The 22,228-nt window shown below is 45.8% G+C and overlaps 1 protein-coding gene across 2 annotated transcripts in view; it reads right to left on the bottom strand.

Annotated features, from left to right (window-relative positions):
- Nucleotides 1-20,643, bottom strand: part of GRK3 (G protein-coupled receptor kinase 3) — a 60,633-nt gene extending 39,990 nt beyond the window's left edge. The window contains exons 1-2 of one of the 2 annotated variants that reach the window (XM_065851870.2): nt 20,369-20,643; nt 5,296-5,372 (exon numbers count right to left, since the gene is read on the bottom strand). In XM_065851870.2, coding sequence (XP_065707942.1) covers nt 5,296-5,372; nt 20,369-20,481 — 190 coding nt within the window. In that variant the 5' untranslated portion in view covers nt 20,482-20,643. The remainder of the gene's footprint in view (nt 1-5,295; nt 5,373-20,368) is intronic. The other variant, XM_065851871.2, reaches the window with a different exon arrangement.
- Between the last annotated feature and the right edge of the window lie 1,585 nt (nt 20,644-22,228).

Here is a 22,228-nt window from a genome sequence, read left to right as displayed (position 1 = left end):
AATGTCTTACATTAATCCTTTCTGTTTCGGTTTACAATCACACAGTCTCCGACACCTACTTGTGGTTTGGGTTTTGTGCTGTTTTTAACTGATCAGACGAACCGTGCAAGGAGAGCGCAGGTTCACCAGACTCATGAAGGCCTCCTGCACACTACCCACACTCCAGGGTTTAGGCTAAACTTAACTGAAAATACAGAGTAACACAAGAAAGATGATCAATCTTCGAACAGAATTTTAAATATAATTTTTTGTTCATATAGTTACTTCCTAATTTTGATGTTGACTACTTCTGCCTGGTGACTCTCTTCCCCAGGTCAGAAAAGGAACCTCAGAATAAACCCACTTGAACAACCAACTTGCCTTTTGCTCTTATAGAAAACCCACCATAAAAGTAACTACCGTATGGCTGCTCATTATTTCACATCAATATACCAGAACAGAGTAAAATTATCACAGCACTACAAGTCTCATGAACACTCTCAGACCAGAAGTTCAAGGCTTTCAGTCATTCAGCTCTTAGATCAGTAGCTAACGGATGCCCCTGGCTGGCTTGGCCTCTAAAAATACTCTCAGTTTTTAAAGACGCTTCTGCGCAGGTCTTTGCACAGCCCTTCCTGCTCCTCTGGAAGGACGGAGGACCTCGAGCCACCCCCGTAGGGACAGGGACAAGCTGCTGGCACCGCTCTCCCTGCTCACCCGTCCCTCCAGACCCATCGCGAGCGACTGCAAGCAAGATCCGCGCCTCGTTTTGTCATCCCCTGCTCATCTACTTGCCAAAAACACAAGTGCTTTTCTTTACTCCCAACCAAGTTTTATTGCTTTCATTGTTATTTCCTCAGAAGACTATTTAATTAGTTCAGAATGCCAACAGCACACAGATCTTATGCTTAAATTAAACAATAGCTTAAATAATGCCCTGGGGAGGTACTTTTCCCAGTCTGTTATTTTTAGGTGTCTCGGGGAGCGCAGTGCGCTGTGCTACCACACCGGCAACAGAAAGAGGAAGAGCAAGAATGTTTTCTCAACAGACTTTAAGTCAAGATCCATCTAACGATTAGCATCAAAATTCTGAAATAACGAAGTATGATGTGTCCATAACTACAGAAACAAGCAACAGAAAGCATGATTCATTGCCCTAAAATAAAACAAAACAAAACAACTCCTTTAGCTGTTCTCACCCTAGTTTGTTAGTTGTTTTTTTGATTGTTTTTTCAACAGAAAGTTGTTAACTGACAAAGCCAGAGGAAACAGCAGCCAGGGCGGTCAGGAGCAGCAGAAACGTCCCTCCCCACGGTCGCAGGTTGTCTCTGCAGGAGCTGTAAACCAGACCAAACGCTCATCTGCTCTAGAAACTCAGCTCGAAAGCTACCGGAATACATGCCAGTTATACTTAGCAGCATGAAGGAGCAGAGAAGATGCGAGAGCCCCTCACAAGACATGCGTGTGTAGGAAGAAGCACTGATACAGATGGCAAAACGCTCACCCCGGCTGGGAAGACCTCCAACTGGGAGCCTGCTGATTTAAGAGGATATAAAAGACAGTTAATGAATCACCCCAGAAAGATCATTCCTCACTATACATAAGTGGATGGTAAATAGGAAAAAAATGAAGTTTGTAACTTGTTACGTCAACTACAAGGTTTTTTAATTGGCTCTTCTTACAAGTGTTATTTTTCAAGAAAATGAAACAGAAATTAGACCCAACTTCAGAGGGAAAAAAATGCAGGTTACTCACTGGGCAAGGTGAAGAGCTTATATTTTGGCACGACCAGCTGCTGAAATAGCTAAAATATGTTCTGTTCTCACCTTTCCCAAAGACCCAAACCCAACGCCTCGTTGTAAGAGATGAGAAACTGAGAAGGATGCAGACAAACTGCCATGTCCCACCAGCTTCCAAGCAGTCACCAGAGAACCCAAGGCTGGACCTAAGCCAGGCACTGAAGTTGTGGGACACTTTACAGCCACATCCCAGAACTTCCAAGCCAACTTCATTCACTGTCTACCAGATAGATGCAATTTGGCAGAAAGCCCAGTGTCAGACCTAAGTCACTGAACTATAACGGGCAACGAGTTTGCTCCAAAGCATTTAACTTTAATGCCCACGATAAGCCTGTTCTAAAGTAACACTATGACCTAATTTGCTCCCTTTAACGCTCGGCACTGACGCTCGCTGCAGCAGACCCCGATCCGCTCAGCATGTTACATCTCCTTCCAAAACCGCTCAAAAATCAGCGTTTTCCCCAGCGCGCCCACCCCCAGCGCGAGGGAGCGGGACAAGGGCTCCGTGAGCAATCCTAACGCTGCCGGGAACCAGAGTGGATTCCACATGTAAATAATACATATTTGAGACCAGAAAAATGTCTTTTTTTTTTCTAAAGCAAACACATAATCTGGTGTTGAAGCAAACAGGATGTGGTAAAAAGAAAACTAGCTAAAGGTGGTTACGCACTCGGCCCTGAGACAGGCTGTACTTCCCCATGAAGCTTCTGCTGTGGAGGAAGCAGCTTCTGCGGGAACAGCCGGCTGCCAAAGCGCTGCCAGAGCGTTTTTCTGGGCAGCTCGATTATCTTCACGTCCTCTGACTCATTAGGCAATTTCTTAGAGAGTTAAGATCATTCTGGAGCATCGCTCCTGCAAACAGTCCTGCCGTCTTCAAGAGGGGAAGAAGCCTTCATAAAGCAAAAGATGTAAATAGAGGACAGACATTTGTTTGTGCAAATCTTGCGAAGCCTCCTGGCCATCTCCATCCCCAGAGCGGTGCTGCCTCGCTGCTCGAGGTTCCTGCTCTTACTCTGATCTGAAAGGGCACAGCAAAGGTTTTGGTTTCCAAACCCAAGTTGCCCGTTCAATCCCCTGCACAACTGGGGCAGGGAATTCGGGCCAATCTTTTACAGGGGGACCTGGAAAGCACCCAGCCTAGAGGGATTTCAGGGTTCACTAAGGATAAAGACTTGCAGCTGATAAGATCAGCACCATAATTAGACATACGTACAGGAAAACATCTGAAGAGAATGACTCCATATAGGACATCAGAAAGCCTTATATCACACCACTGAGCAAAGCCCTGGTTTTTACATCTGAAAGAAGGATGCTGAAAAAAAAATGACCTGGAGCTGTAAGAGAGAATTGTGGTCTGGAAAGAAAAAAAAGCTTAACAGTCCTCATCTAAATTGCTTGCCCATGGAAAAACTGTAGCTTGATAGGAGTTTTATGATTAGTACACAGGGAGAAAGGACTGCATACTGGATGGCTCTAACTGAGAAAACAGCACAGAGAGGAGATGAACCAGGAGAACTGCAGCTCCTGATCAGAGACTCTTTGGACTCAGGCAGATCTAAAGTCCCCTGAGCAGGTCCAGCCTCAGCCGCGGCCTCTCCATGTCCCTGCCATACACAGAGATAACAAGAGTAAAAAGGTGATTAGACTTTTAATTATCTCACCACATTTTCACAGCTTTTTGCATAATGCTTGCCTAAAATTGAAGGTACTATACCACAAGCAATTATGGTAATGTTTGGAAACAGAACTAATTTAACGACAAAGAACAAGCTAGAAAACTCAATAAAATTTAAATGAACAACCACAGTAAGGAAATGTAATATTTTCCAATGCAATGCAAAGTCTCCTGTTAAAAACACTCATGTTTATCTCTAACCTTTTCTTTTTTTTTTTTCTTTTTCTTCCATTCTGAAGCCTTTTTCAGAAGAAAGCAGCTTCAGAAGAAAGCGAAACTCCAGCAAAGGGGTCACAGCACAGCTCTGCATTTCCAGGTACCAGAGGGCAAGTGCTCCTGTGACTGTACCCAGGGGAGAGGAAAAGACTCTGCACATCTATGAACAACACATCTCGAGAGATGCACCTCGAGATCGAGGGAGAAACTCATCTGCTCCTCAGACTCTGGGCTCTAAAATTCCAGGTTCCATGGCTACCAACATGGCGAAAAAAGAAAGATAAAATCCTTCCAAGTTACTTGACTATAGTCGCTAAAACTTATGAAGATAACTGCAACAGTTCTTCGGAACCAATTATTAATGAAAAGTATTAAATTACATAAATAGAAATATCCATTACATATAAGCTGTTCTGCTTGACTTCTTTTTTTTAAAAAGGAGAAGAAAAAAAAACCCAAGAACTTCTTCATTTCCTTGCTCCCAAACAGAATCAAAGAGTTAAGGTCAGCCCGTGTTCTGTGTTTGGTTGCTCAAAATTCCGCTTGTTTTGCAACCGCCACGCTATAGCACAATATTAATGACTCAGCACAGACATCTAAACTGAAGCACATACTTAAATATGTCAGCACAAGCAAACATGGTATCTATGCATTTAGAGTATGATGGTTTTGGCCAGAAAAGTCACAGTTTTTATGTGCAAAGATATAGGCCACAATTCGCTAACACGAAGGAAAGCACCGCGAGACTTCTATGAACAGACACTTTGGACTGGGATTTCCACAACCCTCTTTGTACAAAGCTGTGTATGAAGCACACGAACCTCAACCCACTCCTCAAATCTACTGGATAAAGATTTCACAAGCCCCTGGTGAAATCCAATCTCCTGCTTTACTACCCATCCTACTACTAAAATAGTTTTATTCACATCCAGGTGTTGGGTTTTCTTAAATTCACATGTTAAGCCCCTGGAAAATTAACTAATCACAGCCTCTCTTGGCTCACAAGCAGAATACAGAGCTTCTCCATCCCAGCGTTGCCACTGGGAACTAAAACGCTGCAGAGGGGCTGATTCCTGACATTGTTTTGCACACACCTGCCCTCATTCACATAGCAGCTCCAATATCTGTGCTGCAAGCCAATTTTCCCAAGGGTCTCACCCCCTGCACACAGCAATTTCACCCAGGCCATACCTCCCTGTGCCGCCCGCAAGAACACGATGTCAGACCGTCAGGACAACACATACAGTATCTCTTCTACTGCTGGTCCCTTTATCAAAAAGGCTTATTACCCTTGCAGAGAAAAAAAAGTTGTTTAACTGATGTGACACATCATATTGTTGACAAGGCCATACCGAGTAATACGATTTTCTCCTCGATGCTTCCAAATAATTTAATTATTTTTCCAGTAGTTTTCCAGAACATGAAGTTGATAGATTGTCTTGCTTTGTCTTCTTCCCTTTCATGACATTTTATTTTACTGAAGACCTTTGTTTTATCAAGTCCCGTCCATATTTCAGTGTTCTTCAGATCATCCACAACACTGATTTTTCAGCAGTTGTTACAGAGAACTGGCAGGCAAGACAATCTTAAAAATCTTTACACGAGTAACATTGAAATACGACTTACCAATTTTCTGATGAAAGATCTTGTCGAAGGTTAATTCACCCCTTTCCTCAAGGTATTTCTGCATAACACTGCGGATACTGGAGGGAAAAAAACACAACAAAAACAACAACAGTTACTTGAAACTACTTCTTTTCAACCAGACCTTTAACATACTTTGGAGAAAGGGTCACTAAAATGAAACATTAATGTAAAGGCTCCTGTGAGATGAGATTCCACTGCATCACCACCCAGCACCACGGGCAGTCTGCTGCCATATCTGAGGACCAGAGGACCTTGGCCACCAAGGCCACCGGGCCCGGAGCCACATTACAGACACACAGAGATTGCTGAATTCACAAGAATTCACACTGCAAATTCTTTCATGAAAATTCAGTTGTCACCTGCGAATACCTTCCCAGCCACCACCTTACATAGCCTGAAATCAGCCTTGCAGTCTCAGTATTGTGGGGGTTTTTAAGGTGTTGTTTTTTCAAAGGTTCTTTGAGTTTGAGGTATACAATAAGTATCACTTTTCCCCACTGGAAATATCAACATTATCCAGTATAGAGTATTAGTAATATCAGTGCCCATTCAGTGCAGGAGATGTAACTTTTACACTTCAAGTTTAACATATCAATAGCCTACACCATAGTGTGATGCTGTTTGAATTCCTCTTCAATAATCTGTACTTATCTGTTATAATAAGGTTTGAAAATAATGCAACTGAGCATAAATTGGGGAAAAAAAATAAAATACATTGGTGACTGCACATATTTCCCTTCATAGTATGCCACTAGAGAAACAAGAGCAGCACAGTTTAAAGGACAGTTTAAAGGCTCCCAGTCTTTCCCTGGGTTTTCCCAGGGGGGTTTGGTCCCAGTTAGATATTACAGGTTGAATGGAAGGGTACAGGGCTGCCACCGGGAGCTGGAACACCAAACATCGGGTGTTTTTCCTCAAAAACATAGCAAGGAGGCTGCAGGCAGAGGCCCAGAGGCCCTGCCCCACAGAGGCCTGGGCTGGCGTGGGGTCACCACACTTCCCAGGGGACACCCTCACCATCCTTCACTTCTGCGTTCTCACACCCGGTTTGAGCTTGCACCATGGAAAATAAGTGTGCAAGTCAATCAAAGCTACATCAGGCCGTTAACACCACAATTGCCATCTATCATTCCAACAATGAGCCAACAGAAGCTCCATTAGGCCTCTGGCTTGGCTGCAGAGCACTTAACATCTACTTTGCCTAATTTGTAATGTCACAATCACTCATTTAAACCACATTAACAAAGATTTCCTTTATTTGTCAAGTAACCTCAATATTCATTTTAATATAATGCCTATAAAAATTTCATATGGGCAACAATACAAGCACATAAATTTTAAAATCAATGCAGCCCAGCAGTACTGTGTGGTAGAACTATATTGTCATAGTATTAACTCAAAGCTCCACCAGACTTTGTATGTTTCCAGTTTTAAAATTGGTATTTACATATGTATTATTTTTTTTTAAATAAAAATAAACACAAATACCCTGTACAAAGTACTCATCCCCTACACAAGACTGTTAAATATCACTCACGTTTCTGCAGAAGACCGAGCACCTAATCCTTGTAACACGTGGACTCTGAACTACTTAATGTCAGGAAAGACTGAACAGGTCAGTCCTCATGGAAGTTATAACATTTTCCGGAGAAGAAAAACTAGATTTCTGTGGTTATTTCTCATCTATTTTTTTTCTAAAGCCTCTCCATGAACAGTTATGTGTGCAGTTCTGAGTCCTGCACCCCTGTTCTCAGCAGAACCCCAAAAACTGCAGAACTCCCCAGGAGCCCATGACCAGAGCTGCCGAAAAACCTCACAAATATGAGCAAATATCTCTTCCACCTGCTTTGACGGAGGAAAGTATCCGCACTCCCACCCAAATGAGGGTCTGAGGCACCAAGTCTGAGGGACTATAATAAAACATCTATAACAAATGCCAAGAAATTAACTCAAAGGCCCCAAACCCCAATCTAGCAAATCATTCTATTAATAGTTTCTAATTTCTCAATGTCCCACATGGAACACACACCTATGAACACTGTGATCCAAAGTGAGAACTCTGGAAGCTCATCACCACATCAAGTTAAACAAGAATTGGGAGGGCTAAACGTCATTTATCAGGTTTCAGACTATGAATTATTCAGTGATGAACTTGCTAGTCTTTTTATTTGTTTGTCAAAAACTAGGTCTACTTTCTGTGTATTTTAACAACATAAATACCGATGTCAAATGAGGAGGAAGCAGTAAATAGAGATCATGTTCTGTACTTGGGAGAAGCAAGGTAGTAAAATAAAATTTATCATATCATTGACAGAATTACAAAATTTGGTCGCCTGTTCTATGGGTAGACTTTAAAAAAATATACATCCTAGCTTTACATGTTTAAAAATGGCGAGGGTAAAACTTAACTTTTCTCTTAAATCCACAAAATGTCAGCATGTGGATGGCAAAACACCTCCAGGTTCCCTGGCAGTACGGGGTTGCGGGTCGGGTTGGCGGGACCGTCACCCCCAGAGGGTTTGGGAGATCCCTGCAGCTCTGCCTGTCCATGGGCTCCTTCCCTCCACATCCCTCTTCCCCCAGCCAGACCTTCCCCATGTCTCTCCAGGCCTGCAGGAGGACCATGTACAAATGGATGTGGTCTGCATCAAGACCATGGACTTCCCCCCTCCTCGGCCGCCTGGTCTACCCAAGCCCATCAGCCCTTGGAGCACTCGCCGGCCACGTCTCATTCCCACCAACTGCTAGACCATTAGTAACATCATAAGCCTTTTTAATAATAATGACATCAAGAAAGCTTTCCTCTGCTCTAACAAGTGCACTGCAAGAAATTACATAAACAGATCAGAGTCTAGACAACGGGAGAAGACAATGAAAAATTTAACGTATGACTGAAGTGTCCAGGAAAACACTGCGATTGTGTAACGGACAAATCTCTCCAGCGCTTCTCCTCCTCTCCCTTGACATCTAGTGCTTCTGGTCTGATGGATAACATGTCAAAGGAACAAAATGTTTTTGCAGCTACAGGATCTGAACAAATTTGTAAGATGATCACAGGCTACGGGGAGTCCACGCTGCATTCCAGCTTCTGAACAAAGATTTTCACTCCTTTAAAATCATTTCTCATTATCTATATGAATAAATAAGAATAAATTACATGGAGTGGATTATGACAACCTTCTAATTCTCACACAGAACTTAAAGGTGGAAATTTTCCCGAGTTCAAAAGAAGTGAAGCAGAGTCCATATATCCTTCAGAAGGATGGGCAGCTTTAAAATGGAGCCTAGCACATTCCACAAACAGGAAGATTACCCCTCTGCTTCTGTATATTGAATCATTAGCTGCCCTACACGTAAACTATCTGGGATTAAAAGCTGCATTTCACAGAAAAGTAGCCATTTCTGAAAAGCTTTCCATATCCAAATATGCTTTCAGCGCAAACAACGCGCTAATGCGAGAAGTGGACTCTTTGCATAAGTTCATCTCGGTTCACAGCATGATCTACCTTAATAGCAACACTCGAAATAAGCAGAAACAAAAGCTGGCTAAAAATTAAATCCAGGGAGACTTCAGAAACAAAAGCGTATCCGACTGTACTGTAGAAAAACCTTTTGTCTGTATTTTTTTTATTTCAGAGAGGAAGAAAATAGCAAACAACAAAAATTTCAGAAATGCTCACTTTTCTGTCCACTTAACACAAGTCAACCGAAATAACAGGACAAGTATGTTTAGGGGAAATCAAAAGTCAGGCTCAATATTTCGTGATAAATGCAATTTGGACTCTGGATACCTCTTTGTTGGTTTAAGCAGAAACTAGAAGTTACAGACAATAATAAAATAAACAGCATTCATTTTGACATTTCCTAAAAGTTTGGCTATTAATTTCTAAGATGCATGGATTTTGTCCCTGTAGGTTTGTTGTATTAATACTACATTATGCAAGAGTTCTTTTGAAAGCATCTTGCACCTAGGAAACGGAAAGGGTAAAGAAAGATGTGATGGTTTGTATACGTACACATACTCTTAATGTTGGAACCAGATCAAGATGCTACTTACTACTGGCCTTCTTACTACTGTATCTTAAAGGAGCATTTAATTATTTATCATAAAAGTACATTATTTTTCCCTATAAATCCAGCAGAGTTCTGATTTGAGGGATATCATCTATTGTACAGAGGGACATACGCACAGCTTGAAAAAAAAAATCTGGCCTTATTGCAAGCATTGAAGAACCATATCTGCATTAAGAATACACAGTTACACTCACTAATATATTCACCTATAAGCTGAAACTGAAAAAAGAGAGCAGAAAAACAAAACAAGAATGAAATGGCAGCTTTGCAGAGCCTGGCCTGAGGAGAGCCGAGTTCAGTATGTAACTCTACCAACATTTCTTGTGTCATTCTGGGCAAGTCATAAACACAACCGGCCTCAGATCCTCGGTCTGTGAAACAAAGCTGTGTTTCTTTATTTGCTCCCCTTTGTTGTCAGGGTAGGTCCCATCTCTCTGCCATGTGCACACCCTGTCCCCAGCACACTAACTCCCGATGGCTCCTGGCACCTCCAAAAACTACTCCGATGCTAATAATAATGTCAAGAAAATGCTGGATATTGGGTAACTGAATCGCCCTGCCCCTGACTGTGGCCCTTTTGGACTGTGCTGACCATGTTCCCGCTTCCCACACTTCAAACATCCATCTCCAGGCCGGACAGTCACCCTCCATTTATTCCGGCTGCTTTCTCCTCTTCCTTGTTGCTAGGACTCTGATTTCCCTTTTTCAAATCTCTCCTGTTCTCACCTTGCTTTCCACACCATATTTATCGCATTCCCTCACCCCATCAGCTTTCATCTCTATTTTCCTCTTTGCCTTCTTGCTCTGCACAGCCGCAGGCAGGGAACTCTCGTAAAGCCAAAGATCTGAGCCTCCCACAGCCAGAACAAAACTGAGCCCGCTTAGAGCCGATTTCAAACGAGAAGAATTTCTCAAAGTCTGAAGCACACCACCACCACCGTGTCATTAATAATACAGTTTCTCCTTAAAAGTATTTTCACTGAGGTTTTGCAGAGCAGTAAAGCAAACGGGTCGCATAACAGGACAGAGAGAAGGAATGAAACATCTCAACACGAAGAGTAAATCTGTGCGAGCGATTACTAACGGTGCTATTATTTCCTTGCAATATGCTCATCACTGGCATGAAGCACGTCTCCAACCAACAGAAAACTCCCCTTAGACCAGATCGTAAACTGCAAAGAGCCCCTGGATCCCAGCACCGGCTCAGCTGAACGCTCCGCTCTGGGTGAGAGCACAGGACAGGCACTTCATGCCATTGGTACAAAAGAACTCGCTTCCCTCCTATATGAACAGAGGTAAAAAAATAGTTAACATGTTAGAGAACATTCAATCCATTTCGTTTTGCTTCCTCTCAGGCTTGTACCCAGTTCAAAGTTCAGCAGAAGTTAACACTTCTCTAAACAAATTTGTTCTCAGATGCTGTAAAAGGTTGTTTTACACATTACAGCTTTTGTTTGAGCAACTAATGGGGCAAAGTAAATTCCCAGCATATTAAGACAGAAAAGACCATTAGACCATCTAATCTGATGTATTTGTCTATTACTTGTAAAATTCTGTATTTGAAGATGAAACAAATCATTAGAAGACAGTGAAAAACACATTTTCGGACAATGAAATAACATGGAAAAAAACCCATGTTCCTTATATTCTTTTACTTTTGAGCATCCTCCAATATCGCTAGAATACCCCTGACAGCAAAGCAATATCCAGCTGGCTTCATTATTTAACAGAGAAATAGAAGTGATCACGGGTACTACATTAATTAGCGCACATGCTCTTTCCATTCATTGTCTTATCAGCTGACAAATGAAGCAGCAATGAGGAAACCCGCCTTGTTTGCAGACCCACCCCGCAGCACCATCCCACGGGACAACTGGGCTCTGCCTTTTTCTACCCCAACTTCACCCGTTCCGACCCCAATTTCTGCCTCTGTGCTCCAAAGTTGACGCTAAGCCCACTGTCAAGTTGTTTCTCTGCAGCGAACTAATGCTCTTATATTTGTCAAGGATGATTAACGGCATGTTCCGCCCAATCCCCCTGTTTGCCATGGAAGGGATTAGAGCTCAGCAGCGCTTTCCCGCCCCCCTCAGTATCTCATCCAGATGATGAAGCAGCTTCACTTACGCAAATTATATTAATGGCCAAAGTTCACAACAAGGGAGTCAGAAGCAAGAGCCATGTAGCTACAGTTTCAAACACGCACTATCCGCATGGTCCTTGAGGATCATTTGCATTATCATTGAGGAAATCTGAAACTCATATAAAAGCTTCTAAGTATATGAATCTTTCAGGAATAATTGCACTGAACTGTAACATCAAGGACTTGCCATTCCATCAGAAAGGGGCTACTGAGAAAATACAAGAAAGAGAAACTGGAGCAAAAATCACATCTCCTTCCTCCTACTGCAATTAAGTGATTTGTCAACATGACTGTCTTAAAAAAATACAAAATTACTAAAGATGTGCCCATCGTTTTTTTTAATCTTTCCATATCTATAAAATGTTTAGAACTCTCTTTAAAAGTAGCATGCAAGCATAAACATTGGAAGAGCCAACAATAACTGAAACACACTACATTCAACTGCGATTTATTCATTTATAGTCTCAGGATGCAATTTTACAGAGACTTCCATGTTTATTTGCGCTATCCAAATCCATCAAAAAGTTGCTAAAATTGGACCAAAGTTCCTGCCCCAAAGGCCTTTGAACTGAAAGCACGACAGGGTCAACAAGTCCAGCTCCAAGCAATCACAGAATGGCACACAGCCATCACAGCTCGCACTTTTTTTCCTTTATAAAAGTGCATTTAAAAGGTTTAGCAATGCAAGATTGACCAAAAGTGAAAACTGTTCAGAAATATTTGGCCGAAGAATCACATCTTCTCCAAACTCTTCTCATTGTGCATTTTAACCTGGCAGTTCCTTTAAAGTCCCAGAAGTAAGGGGGGTGTGAATGAAGTAACCATAATCATTAGAATAATTTGGAAAAAAGACTGGAAAAATCCAGGGTAAGAAAATATAATGACTAAATAAATCAGAGGACTGATGCACAGAGACACAGAACCGTTTAAATGGGAAAATGAACAGAACGCGATGGGGAAGACACAGGGAAGCCAGGTTGGGGGCTTCGGAAAAACAGCAAGTGATGAGGAGGCTGGGAAAGGACAGTCACACCCCCTCGGTGACAGTCACCTTGGTGACACCCCCTCGGGCTCTCCTTGCACCCCCAAGGGCTAGAATGTCCCCAGCAAATCACAGCCACCAAAAAATACCCCTTTCCAGGCGGTTCCTCGCGGCACAGCCAGGCTGGTCTCACCAGACACGGCCTCAAGAACCTCCTACCCACATTTTGTCTTCTTTCCATTTAAAGTTCAGCTTAACGAAGGCTCGTACTTCACAGAGCTCGCCTTTCCTCCTGAAATTCAGACAGAAATGTAGTAACAGGAATAGCAGCGTCGGCAGAGCTGTCCTGTGGGGCCTCCGATCCGCACCCAGCTCTTGAACAGGGGTGTCTTCCTCTAAGGTTTGTAGCATTGTCTATTTTCCTGGGTTGCCCAGTGCTTTTTAAGTTTTGGGGAGGATGCAGAAGCTACTGGGAGCTCTTCTCTCCTCTGCACCTTAAGCAGAGGTAGTTATTTATCGCGGGTGATGAGCACCCGTCCGTTCCCAGCTCCATATGGAGCCCCTGCGACGTCTGTCTCGGCTGCGTCCCCCGGGCTGCGGTGACGTGCGGGGGGTGGAAACGCAGCTGGTGCTTGTCTGGGATGGCAAACACGCTGCAGCGCCCGGACGGCATCGCTGTCGGCGTTTAACGACAGCTTTGGTCCGCACAGCCCTGCCAGATCCGGTCCCTTTCCCATCGGGACACAGCACATGCCGAGAGGACACATTCCTGGCACACTGGAAGGGGACCGGGGGTTTCTATGTGGAAGAGGTTTCTCCTAACATTCTCAGAAATTTTTACTTATGCAACGTATATTTATATAGGTGTTTGTTCAGTATTGGAATGATTTTTTGAGGGAAAACAGCAAGCATAGTTTGAAGGTCTTTCTGTGGAAAACAGGTGTATTTTCTAAAGCTATAAACTGCTGATTTATGTCAATTTAGTTCAATTAAATTATGCTATTCAGTTTATGCACCTGGACCTGACGGCTTCTGATGGGTTTTTTTCTAATTTTATTAATTACCCCCAAAAAAATAATCTATTATTGGTAAGAAGATTAAACCAGGCCATTCCACATGATTTCACCAGAACACAAACTGAGAGCTGCGTACGTTCATTTCCCAATTTTATAGCTCCAGCGTTTCACTGAAAACACTTCACACGGGAAGGTCCAGGCACTGAAAAGCTGTCATACCTACAAAAGGAGTAATAGCTAAGAGGTTTATTAACCTTACTGGAAAGAGAAATCTGCCTGCAGAAAGGCCAGGGGAGCTCCCTGTGCCCCTGAGCTCCCCAGTCGATGCCCCAGGCCGGTCCCAGCACCAGGATCCATTACACCTACAATGCAGCATCACATTATGGGTGCTTTCCCAAAAAACACCTATAGAAACCTCTCTCTGTTGTTAGCACAGTCACAGAAGCCTGCACACTGAGCTCTTCCCAGATCATCCTCATTTACCTTCTTTCTTAATTAAGGTAATGACGCCCAAGGGAAGGTCTATGTTTCAAAACGTAAGCTTCAGCCTTATAGCATCCCCATGGGAGAGCTAATTGGAACATCTCCCTTAAGGCCCGATCCTGTTCCTGCGCCCAGCAACGCTCCAGGTGCTGTGTGCTCAGGGGCTGGGACGGTCCAGGACCTCAGCTGAACCTCAGAAAATCTGACTTCAACCCCTGCAGCTGCCAAACATCCCACATGTGAACAAACACACAACATTTATTTCCTCATTGGCTTCTCCTGTAATCCAGTCCCACCTTCCAGACCTTCATTTCTCATCTATTAAGGCTGCAAGAGCTTTGCAGCAGGACTCTCATCTTCCCACGCGCTTCTGTACGAGCCTGTCTTTAATTTAAGCTACTGGACACCACAGTTACAACAAATAACAACCTGAATTCTCAAGGGAGAGAACACCCAGCCAGGGTGGGGAGAAGCACCCACAGCAAGCAGGAGTCCTCCTGCCCTGTGACAGCCCATCTCCACTCCTGGAGCACCCATTTTCCTGCTAATGAAGTCCTGCAGTACACAGATAACTGGAGACAAGAGTACACGCTGCCAGGAGCCCTAGCTTTCTGTACATACACTAAACTATTTTGAGAAAGCCACCTTTTTACTACCTTCTCTTCTACTGACAGCAGAGTCAGGGGGTTGAATTCCTAAACAAAAGCGAGTTTTTAACTACTCTGTCATCTCTGCTCACCCTGAGCAGGACTAACTGGAATGAGAAGACACTCACCATCTCAGAAATCAGAGTTTGCACTGGCTGGGTGGCAATGCTTTAGGAAGCACAGTAACACAAAATGTGTCCATTCCAGTAGTTTACAACCTGCTTGGAGACAGCGCCCAGTGAACTATGAGATGCTCCATTTAACGGGGACACGCTGACCTTGGGAAGCGCAAATCCATGGTGTTTGCTCCGACATCACTTCAGGTGCACCTACAGCACCAGTCCTGGTCCTCAGAATACCTGTCTGGTGTACACCACGTATTCAGCCCTCTGCAGCTCTCACCAAGCTTTGCTTCCTTGATTCTGTGCTTAAACCTTCAACTCAAACAGTGTGATACAGTATAGCTGCAAAATAATAAATCAGTTATAAAACCATTTCATCTAGAACCCTTTTTCCTCCTGTAGTTTCACAAATTACATGTCAATGAAACCATTTCAAACAGCTTGAGTGTCCTGCATGCTGGTTTGAATTTCTTACTTCAAATTTTTCAATCCAATTTTTAGTAAGCACTGGAAATGGTATAAAAATACCGAGAAACAATCTTGCCTGACACTAAAAAAAATTGTAAATGTCAAACAAAAACCTCAATCGTTTTGCAATTTTAGACAGCCAAGCTTAAGAAGTTCTCCCAGAATAATTTACAGTCATTATTGCTACAAGCAGATGGAACAAGCTTCAATAAAGTACCACCACCTTACACAGCTAAAGTACTGTGACACAAATTCATCTGAACTAACCAGCAGATCCTTAATCCTCCATGTCATCTCCCATTTAATTCTGCATTCATTGGCACCATTTCTGTGCAAACCCCAGTAAATGCACAAGCCTTTGAAAACTCTGGGCCTACATCTTTTTTTTTCTGGAAAAGAGAAACAAAACTAAACACAAATGAGTACTTTGGAAGGCTTCTCCCATTTGCACTCAGTGAGGAAGAAGTGTGACGCAGCACAAGGCTTCCTGGAGCCACTGCATTCCTGAACAACCTGGTGTTTTGGTGTTACCATCGCTGACAAGACCGTGGCAGACCCTGCTCTGCTGTGCCATGGACCAACACCACGAAAAGGCCTCCAAGGTCCCACATTTGTCATTCGGGACAAGCAAATGCAAAAGGCTGGAGAAAGCCAGGCAGGAAACACCATCAGGGATCGCAACAAATGCTGCATCAACACAGTAAGCGCTGGCAGATCAATCTCAGCCAAACTTCATCAGCTTTGCAACAGAACGTGTTTTAATGAGGGATGACTGTGACACTGAGCAAGAGACGTTCTGTGAATTAAGTGTCACCTGCAGAAACCCAAAACTGAAGGTTATGCTTGAAGCAACAAAGAAACACCTGGAAATATGCAAAGGGATGAGGTGAGCGTAATAACAACAAATAGGAAAATTACACAAACAATTGTCAGGAATTTCTAAAGAGACAGCACTCTAAATGGATAAACACAACAAGAAGGCGTTAAACAAAGCCAGAGAAAATAGCATCAAAGTAACCGAGGCTGACAGCAGAGACACAGGGGAGCTGTGGCCTGTGACTTAGAGATGTTACAGAAGCTTCAAGAGCTAAAAGAACACACTGAAGGACACATCAAAGAAATAACGGAAATTCAGAGAAAGAGAACAGTAACGCCAAGCGAATAAAACTGACAAAGCAAAAGCCATAGAGGAGTGGGTAATGATGCTGAACTCCTAGCAGAGACATCACTTGGCTTTCACCAATATTCATTCCTGCAACGGGAAGAAAGAAAATCACAAACAGCTCAGGATGGAACCAGAAAAGAAAAAGTAACCTCTGTGCATCCAGTGAACCTCAATTAGGGTTTTACACAAGTTATTAACACTTTGAATAGTAGGTAAGGAAGCAAAGAGCACACCACAGACTAAAGTGCCCTGGCGAGTGGTGGCTGGGGTACCAGTGCAAGTCCTCACATCTAAAAGTAAAGTGAATGTGGGATAATAACTGAGGAAAAATGTTATGTTAAAAGTGTTATTTTTACAATAAAAGTGACTGCAATGCACCTTTTTTCTCCCCATAGGGTTAGGATTCTGAGGAAGGTAGAAGACCAAAGAAAAAGGCTGTGAGAAAAATATGAATTAACTCAAAAGGGAGGTAATTACTGAAATAAGCAGGTTAGAAAAGGAAAGATGAGATGAGAAACACCAATAAGCACAGCAAGAGAAGCCTGGGCAGCGGCACGCTGTGTTTTGTTACCATGCCCTTGGTATCCGTACACCAAAGCTCCCTGAGCTTACACGATGTTTACAGTGAAGAAGCTTTAATGTTAACATCCCTGCACCCTCAGCCACCCCACTCCTCTCACTGCCTGGACCGTATTTCCTCAACTTCACGTTATGCAAATCCTTGACTCAAACCAGAGGAAGCTGCTGGCAGATAAAAAGAGCTGTTACACAGCGCTCTTCCACTTCCTTTGACCAAAACAAGGGAAATCTAAAACTTACATGGAAAAGTTAAAAACTTCAGAAGCCTGCTGAATAGCCTAAAAAAATTAAGAGTGCAATTCATTTATTCCTTTCCCCCCAAACTTAAAATATTTGACAGTGATCATGCAGAAAAAGATTAAGGTTTCATAATTTGCTCATATTTCAATACGTATGCCTTATTTTCCATTTTAAGTCCTGTTTCTGCAGGTCATTCTGCATTTGACAGCCCTTCTGTCCCCCAAAGTGAATCTACCCACAAAACAGGCTTTTAAGAAACAACATAAAACTAGAAAAGAGCACAGCTTTCCCCACTCTTGGCAAGGCTCTTCGGAACGAAAGGAGGAAACGCAGAAGGGAAGGAAAAGCAGATGACAGGGGATGGAAAAAGGGTTGTTTTGTTTTGGTGTTTAAAAAAAAAAAAAAACAACACAACAAAAACACACTCAGCCTCTTCCTTAGGCACTCTTGTCTCATTAGGGCTTTCTATCGTCTTTCTTCCCAAGCTGTGATATTTAATGGGTTTGGTACAAAAACAGTCTGAGGATGCTTCATGTAAACTCAGCAACAATCAGCCCCATGGCCAATAAACTCTTCACCCTCGTAGTTTATTTGCTGCTAAGCCTTGGCCTGCAGCCTTGGAATTTCTTCTGCCTGCTCTACAGCTATTTCCTTGTAAACAGGAAGCCCCCTCAAATTTGCATTACAGTAACTCCATTACTTCATTTAGCGTCAAGTCTTATCTGAGAAAGATAAAACGATGCCGACAGGTGTACCGGGCTTCAGCAAAATGACAAACTGCAAAAAGCAGGACGGGGGGGGGGAAAACCTTGGTAATATTTCTTGGGGAGGTAACGTCAGCAGCGCAGGATGCCGTCCTGGGCAGCGGTTGCCCGCGGAGATAAACCGACACCGAACGCATTCCTGGGAGGAGAACGCTGCAACAAGGCAGAGACGCTTATTTTCCAGCGTGGATGTGATATTCCAGTGACCTTCCCGCTGTCTGTCCCAGTGACAGCCAGGAGCCCAGCGTAGCTCTAGAGCTGTGCTCATGCTTCTCCGAGGAGCTGCTCTCTCACACACACACACAAATTAAAACAAACCCCTATAAGGGAGGACTTTATGTGTTGCATTTTTCACTGTTACTATATCAACCTGCATTTAACCAGCTGATTTATATAATTTTAAATGAATCACTTTGCCAGCGATACAGAATATTTAAGCATACCCAACACACCATGTCTGTTTTAATGAGAGGGATCAAAAAAACCCAACCAGAAACCAGCACGAAGACATCTGACACCAGCATAACGGTCACAATTTCCTACTGTATGAAGAAATCCCTGGTTTCAGTTAGAAGCTGAGAAGTTCAGTCATTTCAAGCAATCTAGAGCCGTTTGTGGTCCCGGCCTTAGGTAAGTCTCTGTTCTCATTTATGTCCACGCTTCCTCTCATTCATCTGCTGAGCTGTCTCACATCCCCCATTCACAGCTGCAAACCTCTGCCTCGCTTCAAGCTTCTCACCTTCTTCACAGCAAGACAGTCCTGGGGGGATGGCAAACAGTCTTTTTCCTCTAGTATTTCATGTATCTGCAAACAGGTCCTTCCATGGGCAGGTCTAGGAGCGAGCCTAATCCTTCACCTTTCTTCCAGCTCCTGCACCTGGCTGCTGTATCCCACCCTGCCGAGCATGGGTGAACCACCTCTCCCAGCTGAGGGAAACTACCAAACACCAACAAAAACGCAAATGCTGGAGGAGAACAGCACACGGCCAGCCCGTCAGACCTCGTGCCGAGGATGTCGGCCCCGGCGGCAGCTTTCCAGCCTCCCCACCAGCACCCACCGCACTGGTATTTCTCATGGCGCTGAAAGGACGCAGGTCTCCCCGGGCATCCCCAGAGGGGTAATGTCGCTGTCACAAACCAGGAGCACAACTGCACAGGGACAGTAACAAACAGAATGAAAGCACTGGTAAATGCAAAGCCACCAGCAGCCCGAAAGCACGCTGCACACCAGGTGAACAGCATAGGTTCAATATCAGGAGAAAAACAGGCACCTTCATCAGTCCAACCAGCCATCCTCAACTGGACATCAAAACCAACTGTCAAACTTCTTCATCTGAGGTTTCACTGCCTCTGCAACGGGGATGAACATGCACTGGGCACCCCAGGCCCTCGCCTGCTCCGCAGCCTCGCTGCGCTACCCAGAATTCAAGCAGAGAGGCAGAAAAACGAGAGAACGAGTAAGAAGAAGGCTCCAGTGATGTCTCGCTCCCAGCAGACAGCTCAGCTAGGCCACCAGTACGCCTGCAAACTGCCTACACATTTTGCAGTAAATTCTGGATTCTATTTTTCCTGTTGCGATATTCTGGTTGGTGGCTAAATCTTCATTTTAAACACACATCTGCAGAGCCATGAACGAAAGGGAAAGCTTACTTGTAATTTTGGTAATAAGCAGGCGATGCTCAGGTAATTTTATAACACATGCATAAGCAGGGACTGTCGTTCAGGAGAAAATCTGCTTTTACACCAAACCGCAAGAAAACGACCTCAGCCACGTCAAGGCACTTGTCTGCTCACCCAGTGACACCCGTGGGGGCCCACGGCCACTGAGACCCGCACGGGTTCCTTGCTCTACATCACCTCTGCTCGTGAGCTGCCTGCTAAGAGCCAAAAAACCTCTTTGGGAGTCTGTCCTCCCTGCCCGCATCTCCCTGCTCTGTTGTCAAACCTCACGAAGCATCACCAACAAAATAGCTCTGCAGAATAAAACAGAGCGATTCAGTTCGGTTTTGCCATTTTGTTCAGCTCACCACTTAAAGAATTTCTCACCCACTGAATGAAGCACCGAGTACAGCACCAAATGAACACTCGAACCGTGGGGTTTGGGTTTTTTTTTGCCGGGAGAAGCAGGCTTCTCCGCACCGTTACCTACCGAGACCCGCCTGCAGAAGTTGTTTGCAATAAACGCACCCGACCCGACCCCATGAAGGGCTCCGGGCGCTGCTCCCCGCCCCGCCGGAGGCCGCGGGTGCCGGGCACGGCGGGAGGCCCCGCCACCGCCAGACCGTTATGTTCGGCACCGCCGTGCCGGCGCGGGGGGGGCAGCGAGCGGGAGGCCGCCGGGCCGAGGCTCCCGGCGCCGGAGCGGACGGTACCTGGGCTCGGGCAGGGTGATCTTCTTGCTGGCCCTGGCTGCCGGGGTGCTCTTGCTCTTCTCCATCGCCATCAGGTAGCTGACATCGGCCAGCACCGCCTCCAGGTCCGCCATGTTCCCGCTCCCGCCGCCGGGCTGCAGATGGAGGCTCCGCCGGGGGCAGCCGCCCCCGAGGCGGGGGGTTGGCGGCAGGCAGGCGAGGCGGGCGGCGGCGGTTCCCCGTCCGCCCGGTGCCGCCGAGCGCCTCCCGGCTGCGCGTGTGCGCGTGTGTGTGCACGGGGGGGGCAGCGGCCGCCTCCCCGCCCTCCACGCCCGGGGCTCGCCGCCGGCCCTGCGCGCCCTCAGCCCGCGGCCGCCGCGGCGGGCGGGCGGGAAACCCCCCCCCGCGGCCGTGCCCGCCCCCGCCGGGCCGGGCCGCAGCGCCCCCCCCCGCCCGCACCGCCCCTCAGCGCTCGCCCGCCCCCGCCGGGCCCATGGCGGCGGCCGGGCACCCGGCGCGGCCCCCGCGGCTCGCAGCCTACGCGGCCCCCGCGGCGCCGGGCGGGCAGGTCGCAGCGCGGCCGCGGGGCTCGGCGGCCATGGGCGGGCGGCGCGGCCGCAGGGGCTGCCCGGCGGCGGCGGCGTGAGGGGCTGCGGTGCGGCGGCGCCTGCAAAAATCCGGACCTGGATTCCGCCGGGCGGGGGGCGTCGCCGGGGACGCCCGCGGGGATCCCCGGGAAGGGGCGGCCGCTGGGGTCTGCCCGGCCCGAGGGGCTCCGGCGGTGCCCGCATCGCCCCTGCCGCGGGTGAGGGGCTCCGAGCCACCTCCCGCTGCCCAGGGCTTGAGAGCGAAGCCCCCGACACTGGGACTTTATATGGCTTCAGACACCAAGGAGGCAAGCGCGGGGTCCTCGTTTATTTATCCCAGACCTGGTTCGGGGCTGCGGGTGCTCCCCGGGACACCCCCGCATCAGCCCCGCTGGCATCGGGATGGCAGAAGCCCGAACCGGCCTGGCACAGCAGCTCCCATGCTGGCATGCGGCTCAGAGTCCCACACACATCTTCAAAATTAATTTCCTTGTTTATTGAAACATGATGTGCATAAGAAAAAGTGGACACAAATAAATGCACCTGTATGAAACCCCATCAGTACTCACTGAAATTCTTTTGCTGGAAAATAATGGTGTAAACGAGGCTGCATGCGGAACCCAAGGCTGGCTGTGCCAGTCTGCTGCTGGGTGCTCCGGGGTGCCCTCGGGCACCGAGCAGAGCTCCCCACTCACGTTCCCGGTTAGAAATGTAGTAGTAGCTCTACTGCAGCCAAGCAGATATGCAGATTTCGACTTCTTTCTTTTCTGAATTTCGTCAAATATGTCATAAATAATTGGCTCAATGAAAGGCTAAGTCAATGACAAGTCTGAAGTTTGAAACTCAGCTTGTTTTGAGCTCTTTTCAAGTGCCGCCACTCCTCCTTCCTACATCTTCGTGAAAGTTAATGATCTGATTAAAGCTTGGTGGCATATACAGCTGGGAGGATTTCACCGGGTGGCTCATTATGAACCAGCTGAGAACCTACTTTTTTGTTGAAAATGTTAATTTAAACCAACACTTTTCACCAGAACAGATCCGTTGGGGAAGGTTTCTCCTCTAGTAGCTGTTCCCGATGGCCGCAGAGCGGTGCTGAGGCTTGGGGTGTTGAAGCAAACAGTGGAAGGGAAGACAGGACCTGGGGTATGTCCCTCTTGGAAGCTCAGTGTGATGTTTCCCACCAGCCCTATCTAAAGTTTTAACTGAACCGAGCTCCCTCTGTCCCTCACCGCTCAGTTATTCCCACAGAGAGAACTGGTTTTCATTTCCTACAATGTGAACATGCAAAAGAAGC

This window comes from Patagioenas fasciata, chromosome 17 (genome assembly GCF_037038585.1).
Source record: "Patagioenas fasciata isolate bPatFas1 chromosome 17, bPatFas1.hap1, whole genome shotgun sequence".
Lineage (NCBI taxonomy): Eukaryota > Metazoa > Chordata > Aves > Columbiformes > Columbidae > Patagioenas > Patagioenas fasciata.
This window is presented reverse-complemented; position numbering and strand designations above follow the sequence as displayed.